This window comes from Dama dama, chromosome 18, assembly GCF_033118175.1.
Source record: "Dama dama isolate Ldn47 chromosome 18, ASM3311817v1, whole genome shotgun sequence".
Taxonomy (NCBI): domain Eukaryota; kingdom Metazoa; phylum Chordata; class Mammalia; order Artiodactyla; family Cervidae; genus Dama; species Dama dama.
In genome coordinates this window covers 41,870,044-41,893,854 of record NC_083698.1, presented here as the reverse complement: position 1 = coordinate 41,893,854, position 23,811 = coordinate 41,870,044, and the positions used below count along the sequence as shown (strand labels likewise).

General features: G+C 37.1%; 2 protein-coding genes across 2 annotated transcripts in view; one reads left to right on the top strand and one right to left on the bottom strand.

The window, feature by feature from the left end:
- Positions 1 to 23,811, top strand: part of FBXL13 (F-box and leucine rich repeat protein 13) — a 209,862-nt gene that overhangs the window by 161,338 nt on the left and 24,713 nt on the right. The window contains exon 18 of the mRNA XM_061166528.1: positions 11,017 to 11,100. Within this exon, the coding sequence (XP_061022511.1) occupies positions 11,017 to 11,100 (84 nt within the window). The remainder of the gene's footprint in view (positions 1 to 11,016; positions 11,101 to 23,811) is intronic.
- Positions 1 to 23,811, bottom strand: part of LRRC17 (leucine rich repeat containing 17) — a 124,119-nt gene that overhangs the window by 76,931 nt on the left and 23,377 nt on the right. The gene's annotated exons all lie outside the window — the stretch shown is intronic.

Genomic DNA, 23,811 nt, shown 5'->3' with positions numbered 1-23,811 from the left:
CCAAGGTGACTTACCCTATTTCCAGGAAACAGAGATGCTTATTTTCTTTCCCTCCACAAACATATAGAGGACCTATTTCTGTGTATTGACCAAAGCCTGTTTTCCTTTAGACTTGTAGGTTGGTAAATTAGGTTGGAAAGGTTGGCACATTTTAAAAAGTATGGTTACAATATCCATATTAATAATCAAGTAAATAGAAATAAAAATAATTAAAAAGAAAAGGTAAATTATTTTTACAAAATTGTAATTGCTAACCAGAGTGTAAAAGGGAAGATCACTTGTGAGGTTAAAGATATATTTTCATGGACATTGTACAAGATAGTGTTATCAGTGATTTTAGAAAGAGGATGTGTTAATCGAGATAAAACGTATTTTCAGATAAAAGTTTTGTTCTTTATTCCTAAAAGAATGTGTAAGCAATACTGAAGACAGTGACTGCTTCAGAAAGAAACATATTAAATGTAAACAATGATTCACACAATTACAAAACTGTTAGTCACTCAGTTGTGTCTGACTCTTTGCAACCCCATGGACTGTAGCCTGCCAGGCTCCTCTGTTGATGGGATTTTCCAGGCAAGAATATTGGAGTGGGTTGCCATTCCCTTCTCCAGGGGATCTTTCCAACCCAGGGGTTGACCTCAGGTCTCCTCAATGCAGGCATATTCTTTACCATCTGAGCCACCAGGGAAGCTGCACAATTACAAAGGGAAATAGATTACACTCAAGAATTATGAGAGTATACTAGCAAGATAAGAGAAAATTTGGTTCATCAAAATAGATAATTTTATAAATAGACTACTCATTCACTCACAGATACTTATTCATTGTCAGCTGTGTATCAAAGCCTATGAAAGCATCTAGGGGTACTAAACTCATAGACACAGTCCTCATGGTATAGCCTAGTGGCAAAAGAACACCACTGAGTAACAGTATTACATGGCTAAAAATTACTAAAAGCAGGAATTCAGAGTGTGGCTTCACATCCTCACTGCTGTCACTACACTATGAGAGCTCAGGCAAGTTACTTAACCTCTCTGTGCCTCCATTACCTTCTCTTTAATACAGTAGTTATAACATTACTTTCCTCATAGTGTTGTGAAGACTTGTAAACTGCTTAACCTAAGTATATGCTGCAGCTGCTGCTAAGTCGCTTCTGTCGTGTCCGACTCTGTGCGACCCCATAGACGGCAGCCCACCAGGCTCTGCCATCCCTGGGATTCTCCAGGCAAGAACACTGGAGTGGGTTGCCATTTCCCTCTCCAAAGCATGAATGTGAAAAGTGAAAGTGAAGTCACTCAGTCGTGTCTGACTCTTAGCAACCCCATGGACTGCAGCCTACCAGGCTCCTCCATCCACGGGATTTTCCAGGCAAGGATACTGGAGTGGGTTGCCATTGCCTTCTCCAACCTAAGTATATAGCAATAATTTATCAGACCTATGACATAATGAGATCTATTTGCTGTTATGGAGTTATGTGCACCACACTGCATCTTGGCAGCAAGAATGAGTTGGAAAGTGAGTGCTTCTGTCTCTGTTGTCTCTGTGGTGGAGTCAGGAGATGCTCTTCAGCTTTTGAGGTGCAGCTAAGAGCTTTAGTAGGTGTTTGTAAGTTGAAGAAAAGAAGAGCATTCTAGTGGAGGAAGAAGCAGGGAGGCAGGCATGGAGACATGAGAGAGGGTTATGTGCTGGGGATCCACAAGTGCCTTTGTATTGTCAGAGCATGGCCTGAGACAGAGGATGTGGCAGGAGATGAGGCTGGAGAAAGAGGTGGAGGGTAGAATGAGTACGGCCATGGGTGCCTTGCAAAGCGATTCAGACTACATGCTATATATATACAAAGGGAGCCAATGCAAAACTCAGAGTAGGACTCAAACAGATTTGTGTACAGAGACATAACAGTAGGAAGATCTATTTAAGAAGGATGAGCTTTTGCGATGACAGCTTAAAGAATGAGGTTCCGACCATGGTGGCAGAAGAGGCATGTATAAGAGATTTATAGAGGTAGTGTAGGTAGGGCTTGGTGGTTGATTAATTGGATATGCACAGCAGTGGGGCAAGGAGTAAACGCAGATAAAATCCAGGTTTTTATTTGACCAGTTGTGGACATGGCAGTACCATTACCAGGAAAAGAAACAAGAGAAGGATTAAGACTTGGATGCAAGATGCTGAATTCTCTTTCAACATGTTTCAATCCAGTACCAGGACACTTCTCTCCAGACTAAGAGCTCTTTTTTGTCCTGGTTGACAGATATAAGACAAGAGATTCATTTGACTTCAGAATCTTCACTTTTGTCTGTTTCGTTTCTCAGCACATTTGACAAGTTATCATAGGCATTAGGTATATTACAATATAAGCATTACTGAAACATAAAATTTACACAAAAGATTTTCAACAATACCTTCTAACTCTATCCCCTCTATCACAATAACTTATATCCCATTTTATCCTCAAAAAAGCAACAAGAAAGGAGGCTTCCTATGTTTGCTGTTAGGGACCTTTTGTTCTTTACAGACTTATCATGATCTACACCTCCAATGGTAGATCTACACCTGCAATGGACTTCCCTGGTGGCTCAGATGGTAAAGTGTCTGCCTACAATGCAGGACACCCAGGTTCGATCCCTGGGTTGCGAAGATCCCCTGGAGAAGGAAATGGCAACCCACTCCAGCACTCTTGCCTGGAAAATCCCATGGACAGAGGAGCCTGGTAGGCTACAGTCCATGGGGTCACAAAGAGTTGGACATAATTGAGCGACTTCACTTTTCACACCTCCAATAATTATATCAAAATTGTCAGTCATTCTAGACTCTTGTGTACCACATTCCATCTTATTTCTTAGGATGTGTTTTCCAACATCCTGTAATCAGATATTAAATATCCTAAGTTGTATGGATTATATTTATAGATTTCCCAGGTAGAGAAATCTAGGCGCTATAGAGAGAGTCATACACGGAAAACAAACTACGGTTACCAAAAGGGATAGCGGGGTAGAGGGATGATAAACTAGGAGTTTGGTATTAACATATACACACTACTATATATAAAATAGGCAAACTACAGGACCTACTGTATAATACAGGGAACTCTACTCAATATCTTGAAAACCTATAATGGAATGAATCTGAAAAAGACTATAAATTCACATTGCTGTACGTCTGAAACTAACACAACATTATGAATTAACTATATTCAATTAAGAAAAAAAGACCAAAACAAAGAGAGAGTCATAAAAGTTGTAAAATGCAGAGAAAGGAACAATGTACTTAATTAAGTAGAAGAAAAGTCTACCACAAGTTATTCAACTTTAACCAGACTTCTTGCTTAAACCACAAGAAACAGTAGGAAGAACTCATTAAAGACTGTGGTTTCCAGTTTGAATACTAGTCCTTTGAAAGTAACAGTGCTAAGTTTCAGGTGCTTATGGCACGTTCAGGTGTCTAATTTTAAAACTCTGGAGCTCAGAAGAGAGATCTGGGCTAGCTGTAGAGAAGGCTGAGGTGCCTGAAGTTATGGATGAGAGACAGAAGAAGAGAGGTCAATTTCAAAGCTCCAGGGAACTCGCATACTTACTGGGTGGATTTGGAAGATAAACCCACAAAGGAAGCTGAAAATGAACATCCAGAGCAGTAGATAAGGAAAGAGTTCAGAGTGATGTCATGGGAACTAAGGGAAGTGATGTTTCAGAAAGCAAGGTTGAACTTCACAGATGGACCAAGTAACATGAATACAGAGAAGGATATATTAATTTCTGTTAAACAAAATTGTTCATATACATACATACTTGTATATGTTAACATACAAAGTTTAATATTTTGCTTGAATATTGGTGTTTTTGTGCTGTTTAGTTTATTTGGAACAGACGGTAAACTCCCCAGAACTGTTATGGGTCTCATAAAGGAAATATGCATGGTGTTAATACTTTATATAATTCTTCATTGATATAGACAAGAATTTAATAATGCACCCATGTATTGGTTTTTTTCCCCCAAGTTATTCTAAATTACTTTTCATTTGAGACATTTTATTTACTTTTCACTCATTCTTTTTTCCTCCTTCTTTTGGTACTTAATTATCTAGTCCCTACTATATTTAAGGCAGTAATTTTAGGTTTCAGGGTAGAAACAGGAATAAGACAAGAAAGCTGCCCCAAAGTTTTTACTAACCTTTCTCCCCCTCAAATCTTCCCTTCTTTGAACAGGATATTTTCTTGTTGTTTTGGTCACTTGCTTTCCCAGTAAGTTGTAGTAATTTTTATTGCCATCAACTAAAAAAATAAGTAGGCTGGCCTTATACTCATTCACCAGTATTGGCTGTTTTAATTTCAACAAAAAATAGATATACATTATAACTTTATTGCTATTTGATTTTGCATTTAAAAAATTCTAGCAATATAATTTCCCCCTAGATTTATCATTGTGATTGTCTTTTTTATTATGTAAATTTTATATTTATATTCTTTAGTCACTTATATATTGGGGGTCTCAATATTTCTGCCAACTTGTATGAACTCCTTGTAATAATGTAGTTATTAATCATTTGTCATATTTTTACCATACCTTTATAAAGGCTTATCTCATAACTATGGAAGAGAGGTTTGTAACAGTGTTTTAATCTTGAAAGTCTACCAGCTATACTTATAAAGAATATTCAAGAAAAAATGAATTAAAAGTTGGACAAACTACACAATCTTATGTAATTTTATATAGTTTTTTTCTAGAGACTTTCTTTACTCAAAGCAGAACAGATTTTAAAATTTATCTATGCTTATTTACTCTTCTGGTGTGCCTTATTAAACTGTTGACCGTTCCCAAACTGAAACATACCATAAACAAGGGTGGTTTGTGGCAATGTGGCTATCAGATAAATTTCATTATATTTTATTCTAATGTTAGTATTCTATAACGTCTAGACTTTTTTCTGAAAGCACCATCTTTCAGAAAAAAAAGCCACATCCAAGTTGTAAAGACTAAATCTTTCAGATTGTGAAACTGATTAACAAGGTTTCATACAGTTCAATTTCATATATAAAACTTGGTTCTTTTTAAATTATAACCAAATGTTTATAGTCTTATAATGGGGCAAAATACTGTTGTTTTTTATTTTCTTCAATGTGTCATCTTTGCCAACAAACAACATAATTACACTAAGCAAAAGAATAACTCCATTTTGTAAACACACTTAACAGGAATGTGGGAAAATTAAAACATTGTTTGCCTGTTAAAATAAACATGATCAAAAAGATAAGAAATAACAAGTGTTGGTGAAAATGCGGAGAAAACGGGCCGTTTGTGCACTCTTGGTGGGAATGTAAATTAGAGTAGCCACTATGGAAAACAGTATGGAGGATCCTTAAAAAATTAAAAACAGAACTATCATATGATCTAGCAATTCTACTTGTGGGTATTTATCCAAAGGAAATGAAAACAGTAATTTAGAAAGATATATGTACCCCCCAGTTCATTGCAGCATTATTTACAATAGCCAAAATGTGGGAGCAACCTGTGTCCATTGATGGATGACTGGATAAAGAAAATGTGGTCTATATATGTGTGTGTGTGCATTTAGCCATAAAAAAGAAGGAAATCTTGCCATTTGTGACAACATGGATGGATCTTTAGGGTATGATGCCAAGTGAAATGTCAGACCGAGAGAGATAAATACCACATGATCTCAATTATATGTGGAATCTTAAAAAACATCATACATGGAGAAAACAGATTGGTAATTGGCAGAGGTGGGGTTAAGGTTGTGGTTAAGGTAGTTATAAAATAAATGTTATAGTTATAAAATAAATAAATAAGTAAATAAATATATTTAAATATTAAGTAAATAAATAAATAAGTCACGGGATATAATAATACAGCATGGTGATTACAGTTAATAATAATGCATTGTATATCTGAAAATTGCTAAGAGAGTAGATCTTAGAAGTTCTCATGACAAGAAAAAAACTGGAACTATATATGGTGACAGATTTTAAAGAGACTTATTGTGATGATCAGTTCACAGGATATACAAATATTGAATCACTCTGTTGTATACCTGAAACTAATATAAATGTTATATGTTAATTATATCTCAATAAAAAAGGTTGTTAATAACTGACACAAAAAATTAAGTGGGACAGTTAATTGTTATGTCTAAAATAATCTTTTATTCAAAGTACTTCCCAAATTATTCAGTAGGGAGTAAGAGAAAGAATAATGGAAAAAAAGGTTTAAGTGAATACCGGATTCTACGTTCAGAAGGAAAGACAGAATCAGAAAACTGTATATTTTTGCAACTCTCAACAAAATAACTGATTTAGGCAAGGATCATCAATTAATGCTCAAATCATTGACTGAAAGGATGTTGAGAAACAGGGAACTCATGTGGTCTCAAAGGATCACATCATGGATTATTTATTAAGTAAATAGAAAAAAATACAGTTCAAATGAAACAGCACCTAGGTAGTAGTTTTGCAGAAAATGTTTACCTAGAATCCAAACGTAAGGAACAATCAGAAAAATCCAGAATGTAGGATATTTTATATAATGGCTGGCCTGGGATCTTGAAAGGTAAAATTTAAAGAAAAAAAAGAAAGGCTAAAGAGATATGATAACCAAATGCAATGCATGAACTCTGGGGATTGGATAAAAAGAAAATCTGAATACTGATTCTATATTATATAGTATGGTACTACTGTTAATCTTAGGTATCATATTATATATACATAAGACTATATAGCTACCTGGGGAAATGTCCTAGGAAGATGCATATAGAATATTTAGAGGTAAAGCATCATGATATCAGAGACTTATTTTCAAATGTTTCACACTACACATATGAATTAAAAAAAAAAAAAAAATATATATATATATATATATTCCCTGGTAATTCAGCAGTAAAGAATCTGCTTGTTAATGCAGGAGGTGCAAGATACACGAGTTTGATCCCTGGGTCAGGAAGATAGACTGGAGAAGGAAATGGCAACCCACTTCAGTTTTCTTGCCTGGAAAACCCCATGGACAGAGGAGCCTGGCAGGCTACAGTCCATGGGGTCGCAAAAAGTCAGACAGGACCTAATGACTGAACAACAACAACATCGTATATACATACAAAACTATACTCCTACATAAATATAAAGGATATGTAAGTGTTCATTATACCATTTTTTGAGCTTGTCTATAGATTTGAATATTTTCAAAATAAAGAGTTGGGGGAGGTATGTTTTCTGTTTACGTCAGTGATATTCTAAGCCTGGAGTAGTATGACTCAGTCATATAGTAAGTACACACAAACACACATACTATTTCAACATTTGGTAACTAGTTCATTGCTGATGTGTATCTACATCAGCTAAACAATTCCAGATGTAAAACTGGGGGAAAAAAGAATAGTTTTCAAAGGCTTTGTCTGCTCCAACTATCTGGTGTACACGCAAGTCTTCCTGGCAGTGTGCAGTATTCCCTCCCACTACTCCCAGGAACCCCAGACTGAACTACTCACACTTTCCAAATGAAGCCTTTGTTCATGCTGCTTTCTCGGTCTGAAACACTGTTCCTATTACTTTACTTGTCAAAATCTTACCCAGTCTTTAAGGCTTAATTCAAATTCTTCTTCCTCCACGAAAGACTGACACCTCCTCCTTCCAACTAAAATAAATCACTCCTTGCTCTGTGGTCTCCATACCTCTTTTGAAACACATCCTCATTCCTTTTTGCATTACTGTCATTTATTCCCTGAAGAGGGAGTTTTGTTTAAAGTGTTGCATAGGATAATATCTATATTCCAGAATAATGCTCAAGGCCCCCATGATGTGGTGCCTGCTTCCTTTTGAATCTTAAGTCTTGACACTCCGTCCTATAGACATGATGCCAGAGCTATGCATGTTTAGTCATGCAGTCATGTCTGAAGCCCTCCAGGCTTCTCTGTCCATGGGATTTCCCAGGCAAGAATACTGGAGTTGGGGGATGGGGAGAGAGGTGGGAAGGCAGTTTGGGGGAGGAGGGGGCATATGAATACCTATGGCTGATTCATGTTGATGTATGGCAGAAACCATTAAAATATTATAGAATAATTATCCTCCAATTAAAATTAAAAATAATACAGCAGTGGGTTGCCATTTCCTACTCCAGGGGATCTTCCTGACCCAGGGATCAAACCCTCATCTCCTGCATTGGCAAGTAGATTCTTTACCACTGAGCCACCTGAGAAGCCATCAGAGCTATAATATAAGCCAATTTTCCACTAGGGACTCCTGGTCCCTCAATTCCATGGCCTGTCTAGGAGAAAAGTGCTCCGCAGGATACTTATGAATTCCTAAGGTATTCTCATATAACCTGCAATGCTGGTGACTTCTCCAGGCTACCACTTATTTGCTTTCCTTTGCATTTTAACTGATTACAATAATTCAGTCCCTTCTAAGTTTTGGCAAAATAAAACAGAACCTTTCCTGGAAAGCATTCTTGAGTTTGGCTTACTTTTGAAGGAGATGAAGGAGGATTTACATTTTCATGATACTACAAATTCCCTGGAAATTTAAGTATCCACTTTCCTTCTTATTTTTGTCTTATCTTCCCACTTTCCTCTTTCCATCCCTCCCAGAAGTAAAAGTTTGGCACAGCCAACTCCCAGGACTCCTCCCTCAAACAATTAACAAGGGATTAAACAAAACAAAAACAAAACCTTGTAGTTTCTTCCTAAGAGAAATTTTTCAACCAGCTTTTCACATAATTTTTTAAAAATCCATGTAAATCTAATCATGCCATACTATACAGCTTCATACATACACCATAATATTTCACACTTTAATGCTTTTGCGCATTCTGCTCCTTCAGCCTGGAATGTCCTTCCCTCTGTAGTCTACTTGGCAAATTGCACTTCCCCACTCATAACTCTCCCCCAATCTTCTCTAATCCAAAATAGTGGCTTCATCTTCCCTCTTTGGTTTAATCATTGTGCACAATATTTACCTTCACAGGATTGTAGCGATCTATTGTAAGTGTGTCTTCAATGCCAGACTACGGACTCCTTGAGGGTAGACACTGCACCTCACTGACTTTTATACTCCCAGCTTCTATCCCAGAGCCCGATCAATATAATACATGCTAATTAAATATTTTTCAAATGAATAATAAATGAAGAATGGATGAATTTTGCCTAGACCTGAGATTTAAGACTTCTAAGGTATAAAGAAAGACTGTAAAATGTTGGAACCATCATTTGCTTCAGAGAACACCTTCTAATTTGGAGCATTTATAAATTTCAGTGCCAAGGCTTCTTATTATCTGTCCATAGTCTGTTAAATGTCATACTTAGCAAGTATACTTCATTATAGTTCATTTAAAAATTTCTAACATAGCCTACATTGAAGCAATAAAAAGTGAAAACTTCAGAGGAACTATTTAGAGATAGTTTTTCATAAAACAAATTCCACATAGAATAATAAAACATGTTTAGCTATTATCAAGCATAGGGCAACGAGAAAAACTGCACCACTTACTTGATATTTTTGTTCAAACAATTTAGTTTCTGTTGGGAGAGTATTTAAATTCCAATTCTTTTAACATGAATAAAACAGCATCCACATCTGGAACCCAGACCACATGTGATGGCCTCACAGAGTTTGCCCATTCTTTGTTTTGAAACAATGAGACAGAAAATATAATGTGTTCCTAGGAAAGGAATCACATTTGCAATGAAATTAAAAGAATAAATGGGGTCATTTTATTTTTGTGTGGCATACAGGCTGTTAAATGAAATTAGAAATTGTAATTTAACAGTGACTTCAATCAAGTAGAATTTCAAGCACTGTTCTCTTTGATATGCATTTTGTTTTTGAAAAATGAAAGGCCTAATATGTAAATCAGTAAAAAAAAAAAAAACACCAGCAAAAAAAAATAAAAACAAACAAACAAACAAAAAAAACACCAGCATATAATACCTGCATGACCCATTTTCAATTATAGTCCAAATGTGGTTTTTATGATCAAAAGGTAAGTAAGTCCTGAAAATAAAATGTAAAAAGGACAAATCATATACTATTTCCAGCATTTTTCCCTGCCAGCCAGCTCTGGGACCATAAAAGGAGGAGAAACTGCTCTAGTCCACATAGTCTAGGACACATATCTAGGAAATAGAAAAGTAACATGATCCTGAATGCAAAACAGAAGGATGGCATCTATAAGGCACAACAGTCAGTTCCTTACCTGAATGTTGTACCAGATTAGGAGAATAGGTACTGAGAAATGGGCCAACCAACGAAAGTGAAAGTGAGTTGCTCAGCTGTGTCTGACTCTTTGCCACCGCGTGGACTACAGCCTATCATGCCTCTCTGTCCATGGAATTCTCCAGGCAAGATAACTGGAGTGGGTTGCCAGTATTTTCCAGGGGATCTCCCTGACCCAGGGATTGAACCCGGGTCTCCTGAATTGCAGGCAGATTCTTCATCATCTGAGCACCAACAAAACCACACATTAAAAAAGTGAAGGAATGAAAGTGAAATCCATTTTTTTAAATAAAAAGAAACATAACTTTTAGCCTGAAAAAAGAAATGAACTACTAGTGAATAATTATCTGTCTATGGGCCTTTACATAAAGATGTGTTTCTTCTCCCTCCAAGCAATTAAACATCATAAAATGAGCTAAAGATTTTCAGATTTTAGACTAAGCATAAATTTATTGATAAATAGATTCATTAGCCACATGAAGTGTCTTCAAATAAAATAAAGCTGTAAACTTAAGCATCTGAAGATTTCTTTACATTGATTGATATAACATTTACCTGGAAACAGGAGGCAAGATAAGAAGTTTTCTGGTTCTAGGATTTGTAATACTTTTTGTAAAACATTAGAGATAACCTGAAAATTTTATTTAATAATGTTGTCTAACCAAAGTGATTGTATGATTAGGTCTAAAGAAATATAAAACAGAAGCTAAGTATTTTTAGTTTGCATAAACTGTTGCTATCTTATTGGAAATACACCTTCTATACTAATATATCATCAAATAATCTTTATATTAAACATTTTTAGGGTTTGATGACACTTTCCAGACATAGAAAATTAAAGGAACTTTCAGTGTCTGAGTGTGATAAAATCACCGATTTTGGAATCCAGGTAAGATAATTATGTTTTGTTGTTGTTGTTGTTGTTAAAGAATTAAGATTGAAAATTAAGTGCAAATTGAATAACCTTTGTGGGTAACAACAGGAAAAAAAAGAAGCGGAATGAAACTAATAATACGTATGTGATCTTGGTTGAACCAGGATCAACTCTGCCTTTAGTCAGGTCTCCACAGCCCGAGGTAATTGAGAGGATTTGCTTTTCTATGTTTTCCTGTCTACTCTCTCCCTTCCAGATGTCAGACTCATAGGATAGACAGGGATAGGTTGACATTTTATTTGGAGAATAATCAACTGCAATGTGGTAAAAGTCTTCTCATATTAATATAATAGGAATGTTCTGTAGAAAGAAATGTTATATCATCTAACCATGAAAATTGGGGGAGGCTGAAAAATTACACCAAGTACTTAACCATTAGGGACTAAGTTATTCAAACATAATTGGTAGTATACTTTGCCAGGATGGAAAGCATGAGATAAGTAATTGGATAAGATAAATGATTATATGCTCAAATGGTACTACAAGAACTCATGAGAAGTAAATTTCCTAGACCTGGTGTTGAGTGATAGATAGAAAGTCATAAAGTAGTTACTGTGAGCAAGCCACACATGCTGTTTATCACAACATTAAGCAACTCAATTTGCTGTTAAAAGAAGACAACTGAAATTATATATCATACTTGTATTGAACTAGGGCAAAATCTGGTTACTGATTAGTAAAATAGTGGAAGACAGCATTTTTATATTTTTTTTATTTTTTTTTCCTCTTTTTTTTTAATATTTTTATTTTTATTATTATTATTTTTTTTTTTCCCAGTGGGTTTTGTCATACATTGATATGAATCAGCCATGGATTTACATGTATTCCCAATCCCGATCCCCCCTCCCACCTCCCTCGCCACCCGATTCCTCTGGGTCTTCCCAGTGCACCAGGCCGCAGCACTTGTCTCATGCATCCCACCTGGGCTGGTGATCTGTTTCACCATAGATAGTATACATGCTGTTCTTTTGAAATATCCCACCCTCACATTCTCCCACAAAGTTCAAAAGTCTGTTCTGTATTTCTGTGTCTCTTTTTCTGTTTTGCATATAGGGTTATCGTTATCACCTTTCTAAATTCCATATATATGTGTTAGTATGCTGTAATGATCTTTATCTTTCTGGCTTACTTCACTCTGTATAATGGGCTCCAGCTTCATCCATCTCATTAGGACTGGTTCAAATGTATTCTTTTTAATGGCTGAGTAATATTCCATGGTGTATATGTACCACAGCTTCCTTATCCATTCATCTGCTGATGGGCATATAGGTTGCTTCCATGTCCTGGCAATTATAAACAGTGCTGCGATGAACATTGGGGTGCACGTGTCTTTTTCAGATCTGGTTTCCTCCGTGTGTATGCCCAGAAGTGGGATTGCTGGGTCATATGGCAGTTCTATTTCCAGTTTTTTAAGAAATCTCCACACTGTTTTCCATAGCGGCTGTACTAGTTTGCATTCCCACCAACAGTGTAAGAGGGTTCCCTTTTCTCCACACCCTCTCCAGCATTTATTGCTTGTAGACTTTTGGACAGCAGCCATCCTGACTGGTGTGTAATGGTACCTCATTGTGGTTTTGATTTGCATTTCTCTAATAATGAGTGATGTTGAGCATCTTTTCATGTGTTTGTTAGCCATCTGTATGTCTTCTTTGGAGAAATGTCTGTTTAGTTCTTTGGCCCATTTTTTGATTGGGTCATTTATTTTTCTGGAATTGAGCTGCAGGAGTTGCTTGTATATTTTTGAGATTAATCCTTTGTCTGTTTCTTCATTTGCTATTATTTTCTCCCAATCTGAGGGCTGTCTTTTCACCTTACTTATAGTTTCCTTTGTAGTGCAAAAGCTTTTAAGTTTCATTAGGTCCCATTTGTTTAGTTTTGCTTTTATTTCCAATATTCTGGGAGGTGGGTCATAGAGGATCTTGCTGTGATTTATGTCGGAGAGTGTTTTGCCTATGTTCTCCTCTAGGAGTTTTATAGTTTCTGGTCTTACATTTAGATCTTTAATCCATTTTGAGTTTATTTTTGTGTATGATGTCAGAAAGTGTTCTAGTTTCATTCTTTTACAAGTGGTTCACCAGTTTTCCCAGCATCACTTGTTAAAGAGGTTGTCTTTTTTCCATTGTATATCCTTGCCTCCTTTGTCAAAGATAAGGTGTCCATAGGTTCGTGGATTTATCTCTGGGCTTTCTATTCTGTTCCATTGATCTATATTTCTGTCTTTGTGCCAGTACCATACTGGAAGACAGCATTTTTAAACAGAACTAATAATCTAGGAATGTGGAAACTGTTAAATGCATTGGAAACCCCATTTAAAGTATCCTGAGAGTTCAGAAACCCCAGTATTTATGAAAATCTGGGATTAAACTCAGAAAAATAATTTAAATACAAACTCTTATTGACAGAAAAGAAGTCATCTCACACATAGAAAGATAATGCAAATATTAGGTGAAAAGTCCACCAGAGCATGGCAGACCTGAAGTTAAGCTGTCTTCCATGAATTTGAAATGAACTTTTCAAGAAGTTCTAACATAACTAATAGGAGAGTGTTAAAACATTATATGAACTGTTGGGCTACAGAGTGCCAGGTCAAATGGTGTTCTAGACTTTAGCATAGAATTTCACCATTCTGAAGCTGAAGGAATCTTACAATCATCTAAACCATCTCTGTAATTTTACAAGTGAGGAAACTAAGGCCCAGAGGGCTTAAACAGGCTAAAGTCCTATGCCTTCTCAGCAAACTAATCTAATTTTACAGAAATGAAGAGTAGAAACAGAGAACTGCTGTTCTAAATGGTTGATGGTCAACATAACCTAGTGGGAAAAATTGTTTTCAAATGATTTTCACTGTACTTCATTGTATCAGGACAATGTAATGGTACTGAACAGGAAAATGTAACACTGATAAGTCTCCTTTAAAAAGAAGGGATGGGAAAGAAAAAAAAAGAAAGTCTCCTTTAGGAGGCAATAATGTCAAATGATGTGAATTTCTCCCAGTTTCAGATCCTGTTTGCCAAATTTCTAGCAGGTTCCTAAGAAATCTACCTAGTAGTATGTTCAACTGTATAAAGAGGTAAAAAGAACAAACACTATTTTTCAAAGCAAAGATCCCAGAGAGGACCAACAACGTGCATAGGGCAAGATTGTAACTCTACAATAACAAAAGGGGTTATAATGCGTGTAACCTACTAGAAGAAAAAGCTAAGCAGTTCCTCTAAGGTTAAACCATGATTTATGTATCGCAGTTCATTTAAGGATTAAACATGAATTTACATAAAACTTTATCCATAAATATGATCTAGTCAAGCATTCAAAAGGTCTTTAACAAGGCAACAGAATAAAGGTTATTAAAATTAAACAGGTATTAACATTTCTAATATTGGATTATATTTCCTTCATGGTGATCAATTACATTTGATCAATAACTACAAATCATTCAGAAGTATTAAAACCCCCTATGGTGATGACACACAAGACCTCTTAATATCCATCACTATTCATTTAAAAGTGCTTCTTGGAATGAAAGAGAGAGATGACCAAAGTTTGAAGCTAAGTATCAGGAAGCCAGTGCTTCCTGCCATGGCCTTTTTATTTTCCCTCTTGGGAGCCTGAAAATCATACTATTTAAGGTGCTCTGAGATTTTAGATGAAAAAGTTTACCTATATGCTAATTGTATGATCATATAGCTAAGTTTGGTATAGCTTTTAAAAATGTAGTCTTTTATTGATGTATTGATTTCAGTGATCTAAAAGAAAACAAAAGATGGGGAATACAGGAGCATGGACATACAGAATAATTTAATTATCAGTTGTACAAGATTGGCTGTTCAAGTTCATAAAAAAAATTTTTTTTTTCTCTTTCTCATCATCCCTTTTTTTCCCCTCTTCTTGCTTTTGGAGTGTACGTGGTGTGTGTGTATGTGTATGTGTGTCTGTATGCTCACACTGAAATGCTGTAACTTTCAATCTCTTTCTACCTCTTCCAAGGTTTCAAGGTTTACACTAATGGGCATGTGGTAATCTTTCTCCTCTTTCCCTCCTCCAGCCTAATCATTAAGTTCCAAAGAGATGAAACAAAGAGGGAGGAGGAGAAAGTGATACATAAGCCACGTTCACAATTCTTTATTTGGATTTGAAACAAATGTGATTAAACTGAGATGTTTAGATTATCCTAAATTTATCAGGAAATTTTTTGTTATTTAGAAGGTAGGGGACTCTCTTTTTGGCATATGACATTGAAAACTACATAATGATTTAATGAGAAAAAGGAGAAGATAAGCATTTTTACCCTGGCTTGGTTTTGCAAGAGCCATGAACATAATAAGAATAAAAAATTACCTCATTTTAGTTTTACTGGAAACCACAGAATATGAAGTTTGAGTATCTGGAGCCTCAGATGTATTAACTTTTTAGGATCTGGTTTTAATTACTTTTCCCAACTTTAGTTTTTTTTTCCTGAGAACATTAGACATTCAATGATCACGTTAAACTAAAATTATTTGGTACTCTTGAAAGACACACTCATTTTGGAAGCAATGTCTGATATAGTCATAGCTGGGCATTTCTCAAGAAACTTTCTTCCTTGAGGATTTTGCAAATTTAAATAACAGACCGCCAAGTTTGGCAAAAGAATTGGTTTAACTGGGATGTGTGTGTGTGCTCAGTTGCTCAGTCATGTCCGACTCCTTGCAACCCCACGGACTATAGCCCACCAGGCTCCTCTGTCCATGGAATTTTACTGGCAAGAACACTGGAATGGGTTGCCATTTCCTCTTCCAAACCCAGGGATCAAACCCATGTCTCCTGTGTCACCCACATTTGGCAGCAGATTCTTTACCAATAGCACCACCTGGGAAGCCCCTTTAACTGAGATGCTATGGTACAAATATATTAGAAGTTTTGTTCTATTAAGTTGTTTGAATAGAACCAATGGAATAAATAAAATTATTTAGTCAACTGCTTTTTACATTCCCTTAACCTGGTGATGCAGATGGTGAAGAACCTGCCTGCAATTGAAAGTCAGTCAGTCGTGTCTGACTCTTTACAACCCCATAGACTATACACAGTCCATGGAATTCTCCAGGCCAAGATACTGGAGTGGGTAGCCTTTCCCTTCTATTGGGGATTTTCCCAGCCCAGGGATCAAACTCAGGTCGTCTGCACTGCAGGCGGATTCTTTACCAGCTGAGCCACCAGGGAAGCCCAATTGTTGAGTATATGTGTGTAAATTAAATATATGTATACATCTTAGTAGTTGTTAGATTACATGAATATGTCAATGTGTGTGTATATTTAGTATGCCCAAATTGTGTATGCTATAATATTATTTAGTTTAGCCTAATACCAAACAAGATTGCCAGGACAAATATCAATAACCTCAGATATACAGATGACACCACCCTTATGGCAGAAAGCGAAGAAGAACTAAAGAGCCTCTTGATGAAAGTGAAAGAGGAGAGTGAAAAAGTGGGCTTAAAACTCAACATTCAGAAAACTAAGAACATGGCATCTGGTCCCATCATTTCATGGCAAATAGATGGGAAAACAGTGGACAGACTTCATTTTTGGGGGCTCCAAATCACTGCAGATGGTGACTACAGCCATGAAATTGAAAGACCCTTGCTCCTTGGAAGAAAAGTTATGACCAACATAGACAGCATATTAAAAGGCAGAGACATTACTTTGCCAACAAAGGTCCATCTAGTCAAAGCTATGGTTTTTCCAGTAGTCATGTATGGATGTGAGAGTTGGACCATAAAAGAAAGCTGAGCGCAGAAGAATTGATGCTTTTGAACTATAGTGTTGGAAAAGATTCTCGAGAGTCCCTTGGAGTGCAAGGAGATCAAACCAGTCAATCCAAAAGGAAATCAGTCCTGAATATTCATTGGAAGGACTGATGCTGAAGCTGAGACTCCAATACTTTGGCCACCTGATGCGAAGAACTGACTCATTTGAAAAGACCCTGATGTTGGGAAAGATTGAAGATGGGCGGAGAGGGGGATGACAGAGGATAAGATGTTTGGATGGCATCACCAACTCAATGGACATGAGTTTGAGTAAACTCCATGAGCTGGTGATGGACAGGGAGGCCTGGTGTACTGCAGTCCATGGGGTCGCAAAGAGTCAGACACGACTGAGTGACTGAACTAACAAACTAACTAATACCAAATAAATTGTGGTCAATATTCAAGGTGAATAAAAATTAGTTTGTTAAGGAATTATCTTTTTGATTGCTCTCACCTTCTGAGATGGCCCACATTCTGCCTGTGGAGTGTGTTTCTCTCTAAATAAATGTGTTTCTTACCTATCACTGTCTTTCACTGAATTCTTTCTGCAATGAGACATCAAGAACCTGAGCTTCATTAATTCCTGAGATCAGGTGTGTGATCTTGGTTTAAAGACCATGGTTTCAAGTCCCAACCTGAGTTCCACAGTTTCAGCTGGTGTGTCAGGGTGGACAGTGATAAGGCACTCACTCCCCCAGTTGAGTCCTTCCTCAGGAGCTGCTACATCCCAGGGTAAGCCTCTTCCCTGGATCAGAGCTAATCCAGTTGCTGGTTGATACTATGAGGCAGAGGCCCAGCCCTCTTGCTTCAATTTAAGTCAACCAGGAACAGTCTGTCCTTCCAGTTCAAACTGAAAGGATGTGAAACATCTGGACATACTGCAGACTATCTCAAGGGTTCACTACATCAATGTGGGAGGTATACTGGAAGTCTTGACTAGACATATTTGTTTCAAAGAATGGGAGATAAATCCTGCAAAGCATCAAAGTTCAGCTAAAAGTATATGTACACACAAAAAAACCTGCATGCAGATGTTTATAGGAGTTTTATTTATAATTGCCAAAATGTGAAAGCATCCAGCATGTCCTTCTATAGGTAAATAGATACATAAACATCCAGACAATGGAACATTATTCAGCAACATAAAGAAAAGAGACACCAAGTCGAGAAAAGACATGGAGGAAGTATAAATGCTATTACTGTGAAAGAAGCCAATCTGAAAAGGCTAAGTACTGTATGATTCTAACTATATGACATTCTGGAAAGGCAAAAGTATGAAGACAGTAAAAAGATCAAAACCTATAGGGGAGGAAGAGATTAATAGGTGGAGCACAGAGGATTTTAAGGGTAGTGAAACTACTCTGTATGATACTATCATGGTGAGTACATGTCATTACACATTTGTCAAAACTAATAGAATGTACAATACCAAGAGGGAACCCTAATGTAAACTATGGACTTTGGGCGATTATGATGTGTTGATACAGGTTTATCAATTGTAACAAACATACCACTCTGGTGGGGCATGTTGATAATAGGGGAGACTACACATGTGTGGGGGTAGAAGATATATGGGGAATTTCTGTAACTTTTGCTTAATTCTGCTGCGAACCTAAAACTCTTCTAAAAAATAAAGTCTATTTTTTTTTTTAAAAGAATTATCTTTTTGTTTATACTTTAAAAAATTAAGTATCTATGTAAATGGCAAGACTCCTTTTCCTATGGTATGGAGATAGTTTCAAATATGTTCTTAGAAGAAACAATTTAGAAGTTTTTATTCCTATGAACCAGTGCATTTTGGGGAGCTTGCCAGGTGGCTCAGGAGTAAAGAATCTGCTGTGATGTGCGAGAATGTGGGTTTGATCCCTGGGTGCATTTTTTAGTGGCACCTAAATTATAATTGATTAAATATATGTATATATAAGAGCATTAAGCAATTCTACAACACTACATAATTAATTACTACTATTCTTGAGAATGCTATAAGAGAATACACAAAGTAAAAAGGAAATGGATCATTGTTTTTCATTAGGATTATGATTTTAGACATATTTCCCAACATCCCAGTTAAATTAGTATAATACTAAGGACATTGATGTACACACTTAGGCACTGAGTTAACCCTTTTGCTTTTGGCAATGTGTATGTGCCCTAAGCCCCCAGATGGGTTTTTTTTTTTCATCTTAGTCTGACTCCATTATCTACTTCTGTTACAATCTCATAACACTGTGCATCATGTTCACATACTACAAAGGCAGGCCTCTCTGTTTATGCCCTCTTACTGCCCACCTGTGTATGAGCACAGCTTGTTAAATCTTGGAGGAAGGAGGTCTATAGGGCCAAAATGGACATACGGAACATTCCTTTTCGTACACTAATTTTATATCATGCAACTTTGTTATAATTGCTTATTAGTTCTAGTAGTTGGTATGTTTTTTTGTTTTGGCTTTTTGTTACTTCTTTGTGATTTTCTACCAAACAGTCATACTGTCTGCAAACACAGGCATTTTTTTTTCTTCTCTATCTACATACCTTCTATTTCTTTTTCTTACTGAATTAGTTAGGACTTCCAGTGTGATGAAAAATAGGAGTGAAAAGAGAAAACATCCTTGTTTCATTCCTGATCTTATGGGGAAACCACCAGTTTCTTTTCACCAAGTATGATGTTAGCTATAGATTTTTTGTACATGTTCTTTATCATGTTGAAAGAAGTTCCCCTCTATTCATAATCTTGCTGAGAGTGTTTTTCAGTAATGGGTGTTGGGTTTTGTCAAATACAATCTTTGATATGATCATATAGTTTTTCTTCTTTAGCCCATTGATGTGATGAATTACATTAGCTGATTTTTGAATTTTGAACCAGCCTTGCATATGTCCGAGCATTGTTTCAAAATGGTTACTAAATACTTTATTCCTCCCCTTGAGTCTTTGCTGTGAGAACTTCGAGGCCCTCCTAGAGGGAAAGCTCACGAAAGGCTGTAGGCCCCCTTAAAGCTGGCCTGCCAGGAACTTTTCTCTCAGGCTCATCCATTCTCAGTTTCCAGCAATTAGTCAATTACCCTTTCAGAGTTCCTGCTGGTACTGTTCCAGCCACAAGTTTCCCCTCCTAGTAGGCCCGAATTCTCTGTTACTTGCCTGACTCTCCAATTTTGACAGTGGTGTTTTGTTTTATGACCTCAATTATCTGACAGATCTAAGGAGAGCTGCTGATTTTCAGTTTGCTCAGCTTTTTTCTTGTTTTGAGGATGGGAGTGATAAGTTCCAGACTTCCATGACAGACTGGAAACTGGAAGTCTGGAACACGAGTTTTGGATTCCTGGATGTTGGCTGGATCAGTAGCATCCAAAAAGGGATGACCAATGTACAGTGGGCTCTGAATCAGATCTTGAGGCCCAGAAATGAAGTTAGGAACTGAAAATCGCTGGAGCCAAGAGCAGAGACCCATAGGTAAGCTGGGCAGGTAGGCGGTCATTGTCAAGCATGGCACCTGTGGCTGTTGTGAGCTCTCTGCAAGTGTGCCTGGCTGTGCTTATATAGATGGGGCCTGTGGCTGCTCCAAAGTTCAAGTACTTTCTTTGGTCATGTTCTTCCAGAAAGATCTTCAGTTTCCTTAGTACAACACTAGAATTTTATTTGCAATTACAAAACTGGAGAAAACTTAGATGATTAAGTTCAACTTGAATGAAGAACTCCATGCCCTCATGTAAGACAATAATCTGTCTAATTCAAATTAACTGATTTTATGAAAATGTGACAGTTAGCTCAGTGACTGAACTGAAAACATTTGGACTGGACTTTCTATGTAGTGGACACTGAGATAATCTGTTTTTGAAAAGAGAAATCATTTTAAAATCTTTAAAGAATATTGAGGCTGGGTCTAGTAGAATAAAGAGACTTAGAGAAATCCAATACTACTTAGTCATTGTTAGTTAACATTAATTTAGCATCTGCTATATGCCAGACACTGTTCAAAGTATTTCCCATACAGTAATTACCTACTTTATGAGGTAGGTAATACTTTTGATTCCACTTTACAGATAAGGAGACTGAAGTTCAGAGAGGTTATGAATCTTACCCCAAATAATGAAACAAGCAAGCATGTGAGCTAGGGTATAACATATCTTATTCCAGAGTGACAATTCTTGCCATTATGCTGTGATAAAGGAAGCTACAGAAGGATTCAGTCGAGATACTTAATCCAGCATGGGAATGACAATGAGAGCCTATCTGTTGGAAAATCACTTTAATAAGCAGTATAGAAGATGGATTGAAGATCAGAGGGGAGAAAGAATTGCTATCACCATTAAAGGCGGAAATATGTTAAGAGGTTTTTGTTATAGTCCAGGGGAGAGAAGACAGCAGCTTAAACAGCAACAGAAGAGAATGAATGAGGGACTATCTGCATAGCAAATCCACAGAATGGTAATGGTTTGGATGGGACAGGGTCAAGCTATGGTTAAGGATGATGGCCATGCTTTTGGATTGAAGACTGGGGGCAGGAGAAGGGGGAGACAGACGATGAGATGGTTGGATGGCATCATCGACTCAATGGACAGAGTTTAAGCAAACTCCCAGAGACAGTGAAGGACAGGGAAGCCTGGCATGCTGCATTCTGTGAGGTCACAAAGAGTCAGACATGACTGAGCGACTGAACAATAACATTAACAATCATGATTCTGATTTGGCTGCCTGGGAGGTTTGTGGTATCCTCATTTTCAAGCCCTTTTCCATTGCCAAGTCAGGTATCCAGGGCTATGAACTACTAAGTCTGACCCAGCATTTTGGCATTTACTGCTGCACTTTCTTTTCTTGGGAGTGATTTTGTCTGTGCATCCTCTCAGCTCTCGTCGTCCTTTACTCTGAAGACAGTCTTAAGCATCCGCTCTCCCACTCTCTTTACCCACAGACTCATGGTGGCTAAGGGAGCTCTGCTGGAGATTGTTTCTGTTTTACTCTATGTATAGGTAATGTGAGGTAGTCTCTGTGTCCTAGTAATGATGAATGTATGGGTCCTATGTAGTTTTATTTGTCCTCTCAATAGAGTTTATGGCTTTGGGAAGATTCAAATGTAGGTAACTGTCATTGTTCTTCAAACCCAGTCATGGCCTCCTCTTTATTTATTATTATTATTTTTAATGAAAAAAAGTATCTGTAACAGAGAAGGCTACCTATCTTTTAAAACCCTCTAATCAGAATGCAGTGGGTACGACTTATATCCACACAAGAGAGGTAAGAGGCACGTGGTAGTGGTTCAGCTTCACTTGTGTCTTTTCTGTCTAGCTTGTTGTTTATATTCTTCACAAGCTGGTTTACTGGTATCTTGCAAATGGCACCGCTGATGAATTTTAAGAGCCCAGTTAAAGTCTAGGTTAATGTCATATTCTCTGATGATCACAAAGGTATCTGATAACTTTTGGTTTTGGGTAAAAGTGGCAGAGGAGGTGCTAGAACCTTCACATCCCTCATTGTTCTATTAAGGACTCTTCTTTTTTGAGATCCTTAATTTTGCCCTAACTGCTTGGACACTTGAGACAACAAGTTCCTTTTCTCCTTTAATCTTCATTGTGTTTTGACCTCTTTTACCCTGACTTACAAATTTTTGCTTTTACTTTTTATTTGACCTTTACTAACAGATTTATCTTGACTTACAAACAGAAAGGGGAGAAGAGAGGAGAGATCAAGGAATAAGGGACAGGGGAAGTGTGGCCATATGGGGCAAATTATAAGCTATTTCATAGCTGGGAGAACAGCAAAGCAAGATCCATGGCTGATCATCTGGCTTTCAGCCTGACCCAGGAATGTTTAGTACATTGAATGGTTATATAGATATGGGTCTGCTCCAGGCTGAGTCCTACTGGAGACTGAGGATTCCGGGTTCTCAGTCCTGTACCCTGGACTACCTGTGCTAGAGAACTGAAACCCTTACAACCAGGGTGGAGCATCTACATGGCTAGTCAGGTTGGAAAGGCCTAGGAGTATTCACCTCATTCCGCAACAGTCCTATCTGCGTCTTCCTCCTTAATAATCGCCTATGGCCAGCCTGTTCTGGAAATGTAAGAAAACCTGAATTCTTGTTTTGCCCTAGCAGTCATCCTGGATTCATTCTTGACCTAAAAACAAGAACTGAATGACTCTCCAGTGACTCTTTTCTGATCTTAAACTCTTACTTTGAATTACTAAGCTTTCTGAATAGTTATAAAATGTTGTTTATACCAGACTCTCATCACTCATTCTCATCAGTTCATAGACCTCACCCCCAGTACTAAACCAAAATCAGTTTTAATGGCCTTTGATACAGAATAACTTACAGTGCCAAAGATGAATTAGATGTGTTGGCTCCACATGGCAACAATGTTTTTTTTTTTAAAAAAACATTGATTTCTATTTGGTTTCCAAGATTCAACCATTTAAGAATTATCAAAGCATGGGATTTCAATAACTCCACCTCTTCCCCAGGGATACAGTTATGTTTATTGATTGCAGGGAAAGCAACAAACAGAAGATCCATTTCCAAAACGGCCACAATTCTTGGCCTCTGGTGCAGTGGAAGCTCTGAATCTCCTGCATGTGGGAACATGGGGCATCCAGACGTCTGGACACTTTATCTCTTGGCTATACCACTCAGGAAAATTCTTTATCTTATCTACTAATAAAGGTTATTATTAGGAAGTAACTGACTAAATAGTCTATGATGAAGGTACCAGAAGATCCCAGGTTCAGAATTATTTTACATGGTCTTAGAAGAAGGAACTAATGAATCCCTCTGGTAGAATTAAGATGGGAGTATCTGAAACCTTATGGAAAAAGCACCTCCCACAAAACCTGGAATAAGTATCAGCTTTGTTACAGAAATTGATGCTTCATGGCTACCCATGCCAAGAAC